The 10,000-nt window shown below is 40.6% G+C and overlaps 1 protein-coding gene across 1 annotated transcript in view; it reads left to right on the top strand.

The window, feature by feature from the left end:
* The window catches only part of LOC138028913 (uncharacterized), a 70,999-nt gene that overhangs the window by 29,557 nt on the left and 31,442 nt on the right, over positions 1-10,000 (top strand). The window contains exons 17-23 of the mRNA XM_068876555.1: positions 490-724; positions 865-1,021; positions 3,175-3,345; positions 3,742-3,917; positions 4,347-4,473; positions 5,007-5,102; positions 6,835-6,988. Of these exons, the coding sequence (XP_068732656.1) occupies positions 490-724; positions 865-1,021; positions 3,175-3,345; positions 3,742-3,917; positions 4,347-4,473; positions 5,007-5,102; positions 6,835-6,988 (1,116 nt within the window). The remainder of the gene's footprint in view (positions 1-489; positions 725-864; positions 1,022-3,174; positions 3,346-3,741; positions 3,918-4,346; positions 4,474-5,006; positions 5,103-6,834; positions 6,989-10,000) is intronic.

Raw genomic sequence — 10,000 nt, 5'->3', positions numbered from 1 at the left:
CTCCTTAACTAAGAAAAATTGAGGTAGATTTCGGTCCTTTGCTTCCTGTTGAACATTTTGAACACCCGCTAACCAGCGCACAACGCTTGGCATATACTTCGTATATGTAACAAACTAAAATTAAAACCGTGAAACTGTAAAGCCAAAACTACGATCATGAAAACAGCCAAGTGGCTTATAGCCACTTTGTTTCAGAAATGGTGACAATATCAACAACAGTAGTCTGTCCTGAAATTTAGATAAACAATTTTTCATTTAATAGTGCTAATTTACAATTCTACTTCGTCGTCTGATCATTAAACTGGCTGTAGCACCTAATTCATGGGCTGTTTCCTAGATTGCATACATGATAGCTCGATTGATTGCTCGAATGACCACTTGCTTGCTTGCTTGCTTGCTTGCTTGATTGATTGATTCATTAATTGGTTAATTGGATGGGCGAGTAACTTATGGATTCTTCTCGTTTCTTTTTTTTTTTTTCTGCCACAGCAACCTATAAATGCCTTGGCCACAGTTACAACGTTAGGGGTATCACTGTACACTCGTTTTACTTAGTGATCGAGAATAACCTAACTAATCCAAGGACTGGGGACATCCTAGTATCTAATGCAAGTGATGGATTTATCGAATCAGTAATTTCAATTCATAACACTACCGAGGATACAGTTTACCTCGAGACAAAGCTGAAGCGATGTAGCGAAAACTTGCAGTTGAATATCTCAAGGTAAGACTACGATGCATGTGTTTATGTTGAAATATGTGTCCGTTAATATGCTTCGTAGGCTTATATACATTCGTAAGGTGACATAACCACGGTTATCACTTAAATATATTAAATATTTTATTTGGACGTCAATTTACTAGGTTAAAACAAAGTAAGCAATTGTTTTCGGAGTCAGCATTCTGCAGCGGAGGTGACAACAATCCAGGACTAATAATGTCACCACCAACTGAGCAAGTTCCACAGCTTATCGTTAACGACTCCATAGTGGGAAGAGAAAGCAATGGCTTCATTGCCAAGGTACTGTATTGTGCACCATACTGTTGCTGTTGTTGGTCCACCACCAATCCGAGCTTTCTAGTACGATGTCACCCTAATAATTAACAATCTTTCGACGAAGTGGAAGTAAACATTGGTAGATATTTACCAATTTCACCGACGTTGAGGTGAATAGTTGTTTTAGTATATACCACACAAGTTGAATAATCAACCTAGCCTCCTTTAGCGATAAGATTTGCTCCTCGGTAACCGAAGTGAAACGAGGAGCCGTTTTGTATTTCTCCGTTTGGCCAGATGTGAATAGATAACAATTATTCCATGAGCGCGAGTTGGCTATAACCAGTCTCATATCTAACAAGCGCAAATGGAATAATTGTTTTATTAAATTCCTTAAACTCCAAAAGTTTAGAAGTACGAAATACGAGCGAAGAAAGCGAGAAAATCCGAGCGAAATTGGAAAAAAGCTTGATGAAGATGCGGTGTTGTGTAACACCTGGCCCCGGTTGCTCCAAGCATGGTTAGCGCTAACCAGCGATAAATGCCATGGAAACCTATAGGTTTTGATATCTCTTAACCAACGGTTAGCGCTAAACCAGGCTTCGAGCAACCGGCCCCTGATGGTTCGATTTTTTTTAAACTTAAAAAGCTTACCGTTTGTATGCAAAATTCTATTTAATATCTTATACTGGAATCCCCGACGTTTAGTATTTAAAGTCGCTCTAAAAGGGTTTAAACATTTTTTCCAATCTTATTGAGATTCTTCTTTCTGGCAGTAGGTGCAGTGCACACTTTTTGAAACAAATGTGCTATAAAGTGATTTTGACTGAAAGTTTTCAAGAGGAATTTTATCATTTCTGTGAAATATGTAGAAAGTTCTTGGTTCCAAGGGAGTGGTGAGATGAGCTATAAGTTATTTACTGCTATTCAGCAAGTACCTCCATTCTAGAGGAATGGCATCCAGCAAGATAATCAATTAAAAAAGTAATAATAATAATAATAATAATAAACATCTTTGGCAAATAAACGAGACCTCAAAGGTTCCGTGTTAAACACCAGCAATCCTGCACAGTCGTAAAGAGCTCCAACCTTGTTTTTATTCAATACTACTAATCTTTCCATTAAACACTGACTTTTTGCCAAAGTAGATGAACGTGCTGTTCCAAAGTATCTAATTCACTATGTCCTCTGTTGTGCTGGAACTATTTTCATTTAATAAGGACCAGGTTTCAATGCACTCTTTAAAAAACAGGGGAAGAGCAACTGGTAACTTCATATAATCGAAATCACGATGAAACAAAAACTTGTCTCCAATAGTCTTCAGATAAAACCCAAGGAAATACTTCTAGCCTGCTGGGTAGGTGTCCGGGTATTTCTTAATACACAATATTCTCTGAGTTCTGATCATAGAAACGATATCCGACGTTTTCAAGTTTCCTCCTCTAGAGAAAAAGCTGCTCGCTTTACTTTGTCTTTGCCTTTCCAAATAAAGAAGTTCAATAATTCGTTGATCTTTTTGACAAAATCTGATTTTTTTGCACGATACTAAAGCTCTGCTATAAAAAGTTTTTTGGATGACAAGCGATTCAATAACTTGAATCCTTCCAATCAGAGTAAGGCCCCTGAAATATTGCGTTTTTGATTGGTCTATGAAGACTGCATCAATGTATTATACAGTGCAATTGGAAGTTGTTATGGAAACAAAACGATGAATTGATTTTGTGAGTATAAATAATAATAGTAATAATAATAATAATAATAATAATAATAATAATAATAATCGTGTGATCTTGCTCGTGCATTTTGTGATGTATAGCCACTGTTTTAAAAGGTTTCGAATCGCACGCGCCTACGGCTCGAGCATATAACGAAATGCACTCGTATTCGTACGATTTCCTTTACATATGAGGTAGCAATAAACGGGATCCGTGATCATATTTGAAGTGTTTGTGAGGTCCAAAAGATAAAGTGAACACTCAACTCACTCTCAGAGGACAGAATGAAACATCAACTGAAGTGGTAACGGTTTTAAGCAAATTAATGGTCATCACATACACTCCATGCACGGATCACATCTTGCACGTTTCTATCATTAAGTGCCAGCAGGGGTCAATGTAACTGACTTAATCTTACTTCAAGGCAAAAGATTCACGTGGATGTATTTCGTTGTTTCATAGGTAGTTAGGGTTCATTCAGATGGTGAGCTAATAGTAGCTGAAGTGATTTCCGCGAAATTGAACGCAAATGGCTCAATAATTACTGCTGTTGAAACCAGCCTGTTACACCGTCATCGCAGAAGCATCAGTTACTCGGTGGGAAGCGAACAAACGGCCACCTTTTCTCGCAAGGTACACTTTTTGCCTACATTTCTACTAAGCCAATTTAATTTGGTAACTAGTCATTGAAACCAGAAGAATCAAATGTCCATTGCATCACAGACATATAGGCATTTAAGCGATCATCAACCAGACTCAAATCAATGGAGCTACTTCGGATTTTGGCTGGATGATGTCATTTTGAAAATTAATATCGATCTTAGTAGCCAAGATAGCAGTTGCTGGCTTGTATTTGTCTAATTTCGTCTTTTTTTTTTTATGCTGGTTGAAGAAATACTCCTATAGTGCACATATATTTTTAGACTTTTCCTGGTTAACTATGTATGTTGCCGGGGCAAGATATTTATTGCAGCCATAATGTTTATTACTGATATTCCAACTTTTTCAAAACATTGTTTTCCTTCGCAGTTGTTGTCTACTTCGAACGCAAAAATCGAGGCACGTTTGGGCTTTTCTCTCGGTTTAAATGTGTCTGTTGACATCGAAAAGAGTTTCTTTGGAGGAGCTGAAGCTGCGTCTATAGGGTTACTGTTACAAGGAAGCCTAGACTCATCGTTGGAAATTAGTATCTCTAAAGAATTAAGGTTTGCACAGTTCAGTTCACTTTGCGCAATTGTATCAGAATGATTTCATAACGTTTAAAGACCAAAAGGCCACTCTTTTCTTTCGATTATATTGTCATTGTCATTGGTCCATTGTTCTGCCGTGCTTGAAACGAACTCGTTTCTTTCCATGCGAGGCCATCGTCAGTTCAATAGTCATTAAAGCAAGCTCTCTGTACATTTGTTGCAATCTTCGCTATTATTATCCCTCGAAATAAGATCCTAAAATTACCGTCAAAACCCCTGAGGTCAAACTGAAAATACCACTTTTGAATTCACGATCGTTTCTTTGATCTGCGATGTCTCAGTTGTTGATGACCTGAAACAAAGCATAAATCTCGTTCGCCAAAATATCAAGGCACTTTACATCCCAACATTTCAGTCCTTCATAAACTGTATATTTTTTACTAGGTATTCTAAAAGTTATAAGATGCCAAAACGACAGCTTGGAGCCACCAAGTACATCCGTCTTGGACTGATTCCAATTTCTCTTGGGATGTTCCTGGAGTTGTCAGGGAGTGCTACCGCTGCCTTAACAGTAAGTTCTTATAGTTACTGGCTCAACTGTCTGCTCACGCGTACCCAAAAGCCTTTTTTTTCTTTTTTACTTCATTTGGCCAACTTCAAGCCAATGACCAATGCTCGGAACAATCAGAGTTGGAGAGTATACATGCAGCTATTTTAATCAGCGTCGTTTAACGTTAACGACCTTACGCGACGAGCCTGTGATTTGTCTAATGAGTATTTCCTTCCATATTATGGTGCCGACAACCTGAAAATGTGGCAGAATAATAAAGATCTACAATTAACCATGTCTCCGTTCTTTCTCGACGCATAAGATTGACACTTTAAAATCCCACAAAGTTTATTGAAATAACTATATAATTCCAAATTGTTCCATGTGAAGTCTCCAAGAAGAAAAAAAACGTTAGCGCATGTTCTCTTCCTATTTCTCAAAATGCCTGTATTTTTTTTTTTGTCGGAATTACTTTTCGCTACTCCTTGTTATTATTCTTAACTGCGACGATCCTTCACATCTTTAAGCGTTAAGATGTAGCTGTTAATTTACAGGGAAGTCTTCAGCAAACTGTTACTGCCAGTGGAATGATAGCGATTGGTGGCGAATGTTGCTGGAAAAGAGGAAGTTGCTATATGACAAACAATGTGGTTAGAACTTCAGATTTTCAACATAATCCAAATAACAAAGATGGTGGGGCCGTAGACTTCCTTTTCAATTGTTACATTATTTCTCGCATTCCTGATCCAACAGTTCTATGGAGACAACCATTCGCTCTTTTTCGCCAAAACAAAACTTTATCTTTCACTGGACAAGATTCCGCATTCTTTTTTCAATTGGGTTGAAATCTCATTTTTTTCTATGATTTTTCAGTTATTTATTTTTCCTAGGGACGTCATTCCAGAATATCGGTCACTTCCAACAACTGATAGGCATGTCAACAAGAGCACTGCATTTGGCACATTCACGGAGTTCCTTCGGCGCATCACTCGACCCTTCCTGCATCTCCTCGCACACCATAGTTGACTCCTTGACATTATCTTGTGTTGTTTCTTCCGCGGTTGGAGGACATTGTACTGCGATACTCTTATTCCTCCGGCGTTTTGTCTCGGCTTCCGTGTTGACGAGAACATCGGGTTTTTCAAAAGAGACTTTATTCGTCTGAATAATAAAGACGAACACGGGTATTGTACTTTGAGAAACTAAAAGGAAATCTTATCTGGTTAGCCGAATCTTTCGTAAGAAGGACTTGTACGAAAGAAACGTCTCAAGAATAAATTTTCTCACCTTCCTCTTGCCTTGCTCGCTTTCAGCTGGTTTTAAACTCTCGCCTACAGACTGTAGAGCCGGAATATGGACAGCTGGAAAGACGAAAACTGCAACTTCATCTTTTCGCAATCTTTGTTGAAGATTATCCCGAGTCAGATCTGAAAACTTCACTGTGAAGTTGTCGTCTCGGTTCTTCAAAGACATAGCCCAGTATTTGGTGGGCTTCCAATGTACCCGCTTCAGTTAAACAAGGGCAAGCAACCTTTTTCTTCTCTTTCTTTCCTGCGGGTTCTCCGCCCCATAGTAAGGTACGTGATGAAGTCCAATACCTTCATTCTGATTTGGAGTGTTCTTACACCCGAAAACAACACAGGCATCAGATATTTTCGATGAGTATGTTGTTGATCACCACCCTCATAAAAGAGATCCTGGTATGACGTCACCAATCGTAATCGATCCAGACCCGATTTGATAATTTTTTCTCTCGGTAATGTTTCAAATGGGGGCGTCTTTTGCCTACTTTGAGAAATCAAATAAATAGGGGGCTTCAACCAAATGAACAAAGAAATTAAATTGCAGAATCTTGCTCAATGCGATATAAAGATTTTTTCCAGCTTAAAAAAATGGTGGTTACAGGAATTAAAAATGTAATATAAACGCAATTCACAATTAGCATAGGAGATTTGAACAGTGCCTTTTATTTCATGATAATCAGAAACACTACAGTATATATTCCCTTTATCTGTCTCAAGGCTATTTAGCCTAGTTCGAGTGCTCTACTAATTTGGGAGACTACAAATCAAGTGAAATGAGAACAAATTATATCAAACGTTGGTTTTTGAGGAGAGGGGAAAACCTGAGGACCCAGGGGAAAACCTCTTAGAGCAGGTTAGATAACCAACAGACTGAACCCACGTATGACTTCCAATCCGGGAATCGATCCTGGGCCACATTGGGTGGAAAGCGAGTGCTCTCACCACTGCGCTATCCCTGCTCCCTTTTATCCACTCTGTATTTTTGCTTTTGATAGCAGACGCTGTTGTTCTTTTTAATCCCTTACTTTTTATTCTGTCTTACCTCTTAAACTTGTAATCACCTTATTGCTCTCTTTAGATCAGTTTTAGTTCAAACAGGAACCAGCCAAGGCCAAAAGTCAAAGTTGGAGCTTCGTTAGACGTCATAGTCGTGCCTACCATCTCGGTACAAATACCGGTTGCACCAAGAGTGAAGGGGAAGTCCTCACCAATTAATGTTTTCAAGAAGATAGGTAAAACAAAAAACTAAATGTATTATTGGTATCGAAACACAACAATCTACCACAGTTCATGTTCTGAAAATTTGTGGTTTTTTTCATGCGGATGTAGTGGTTGTGAGTGCAGTGTTATTGCTGAAAACGTTCTTGGAAAAAAAACTGTGCTGGTAGACATATACGCTGAAAAATCTCAGTAGTGCATTTATTTCTCACATTTTGTGTAGTGATATAATTTTGAAATGCTAAAAAAAAATTTTCTTAGTCTATATGTGGGGCACCAAGACATAACCATAACCCTATAAAGGCGTTTGCTGAACAATTAACAATTATTCGCCGAAGGAGAGATGAATGTCGATGAATAAAAATCGAGACGAAGTCGAGGTTTTGTTCACCGATATTTACCGAGTCTGAGGTGAATAATTGTTTTAGTATAATTACATGGGTGATTATTTGAAAAATATCAATTTTCTTTAAATGAATTAATTTCTTGGTCTGTCACCTCGAGAAAACGGTTCGCGGCCATTTTGAAAAACCGCTTAATAAGTGATTATCGCGTAATAATCACCTCAAGTGCAACCAATCAGTGCAGATAATTCTCAATATTCACCTGTGTAATTATACTAATATGGAATTACTAAAAATTATTATCGTTACAGTAACCCTCACAAAGAATAGCAGCTGTCTTTATTTTCATGCGCCTACTGAGGGTTTTGACCCGCTCAAACAAAAGTAGTAATATGGGCTCCTATGGCTCGGTTTGGGACCGTCGATAATTGAGCGTTCTGATTGGTGGATTTAAAAAAACGGAGCGTTCTGATTGGCTAAGCGACTTATGGATAAATACATGGATAATGTTTCATGTGATTTTGATGTGATGCATCGTCTTCTGATTGGTGGAGAGGGAAGTGTCACGTTCCCAAGATGGCGGACGTCCTAAAAAAACGGGTTTGGGACAGATGACATCATCAACGAGACCAAAAAATAGTTTTACGAATTCAAAAACGATTTAATGACAGAGGACCTACACTCATAGACAAAACTGTTGAGAAGGTTAGCCCTTTTGACTTCTTCATTTTAGCTCTCATTAAATGTTGTGCAAAACTGAATGGTTTTAGTGGGAAATTGTTGAGTTACCCTCCAGCGTTGAGTAGGGGGAGGGGGGCTATATCAGGGAAGGTGACACTATTTCTTTTGCGTTTTAACAGAAGCGGGTTGAAATACAGCTTTTGTGTGGTTCATTTCCAATTACTTTTGTCTATGATTGTAGATACAGAACGGGAACGTAGGAGGCAGCCTCGTCCCTAACAACAACGACAATAACTATGTACATGAAAACGAACGAACTACTTACATAAAAAAAGAAAGAAAGAAAAAAAAAAAAACAGTATAGACATATTTGGACCTTGTTCATTCCTAATGGCATTTATAATTGGATTTGTGCTTGACTGGATCGTGCCGCTGTGATGTACACTATGGCCAGTTTGTGTGCGTTTTTTGGAGGTCTGGCTACCCTTTTGACCAACCAAGACATAAGAAGACTTGGTGTTTGCCAAGTTGACCAGACCAGATTATAGTGTGATGATGCAGAACGGTTCGTTGACTTGGGGGACGACGAGGATTACCAGCAGGTACTGTCTGTCGAGGAGGACGCGGAGATGTTGGCATCAATGGGCTAAGATGGCCCGACCTGCCAGCCAGTTCACTGATGTGGACGATTCGACCAAATGGCCCTGTGTCATCTTTCAGGAACAGCGGTGGTCAGACGGGGAGATGACTGAACAGCAAAAGGCCAGGATGCGACTCGTGAACAAGGTGGCAGAGGGGTTGCCCGAGGGAGTACTGGACTGTGCGTTGGGTCTCGACCTCTTGCTGGACGTCGGCTGCTGTCATAAACCCGTCCACGTTGGCTGCCTCGTCTCAAATGGACTTGTCCCCACTGACGGGAAATATATTTACATGGACTAGACAAGGAAAAGAACGAATCGGTGCCTCATTTGTTTTGGAATATAGGGCGCGATGCATAGGAGGAATGGGACTATGATTCTGACGACCCTTTTGAGGAGTTTGAGGTTGTCCAGAGCGCTCCTCTTGGGGCTGGAAAACTGAAAGCGTACCTGCCAGATCACCAGTTCTCCATCCGTCTCAAAAAATCAAACGGTGCGTCCTCCACATCCCCAAATGACGCCCCATGGTATTGTCCCGTGCCATCGCTCTTTCTCGGGGGTCCATTAAGCCAGCGACGACTGCAATGCACACCGAGGTTGGACCAAACAGTAAACGAAAGCGACGCCACCATCGTGCTCCTGCAGGACCTGAGAAACTCCACCTGCTGGCCACCACACCTAGTCTCTACAACGAAAAGATCATCATGGTGGATGCCAACTGGTCCCTTGCTTGCTTCGCCTACGATAAAGGAGAGACGTTACTGGGACTATTGTACAATGATGGACATTACGACGCTTTATCCATGTTGCCGGGGTTTTCGACAAGAGCTACTTCTGCCCTTGGTGTTTCCGACCATACAACCATCATGGTAAACATGCCTGCCCCAACAACAAAGCCAACCATTGCAGAGCATGCTTGCAAGAGGGGTTGGACACTACCATTCGGCTCATCCCCTTTGTCATTAATGCAGACGGTATTTTTATGGGCAAGCGTGTCTCGATGCCTATAAAGCCGACGGCAAACCCGTCGCCCGGAAACATACTTCGGTCTTTGCCACACGGCCCAAGTGCAAGGAATGTCATCGTCTCTTGCAGCGCACCTTGGAGATCCAGACCCATCATTGTGGGCCCCAGGAATGCCATTGCTGTCACGAAGACGTGAACATTCACGCCCAAATGCAACGGGAAAGACAGGAGAAGCAACGACGACCCCCACCACCACCACTACCCGGCCGATCGCCGAGGCACCGCGGCAGGGCTACGCATACTACTAGCGAATGAGTTGAACGACGCCAACGATGAGGAGGACGAGGACAACGAGATCCTACCCCTGCATGTCCTTTTTGACATCAAGAGGATGCCG

This window comes from Montipora capricornis, chromosome 13, assembly GCF_036669925.1.
Source record: "Montipora capricornis isolate CH-2021 chromosome 13, ASM3666992v2, whole genome shotgun sequence".
NCBI lineage: Eukaryota > Metazoa > Cnidaria > Anthozoa > Scleractinia > Acroporidae > Montipora > Montipora capricornis.
Note: the sequence above shows the minus strand (reverse complement) of the source record. Positions and strands in the feature narration are given on the sequence as shown.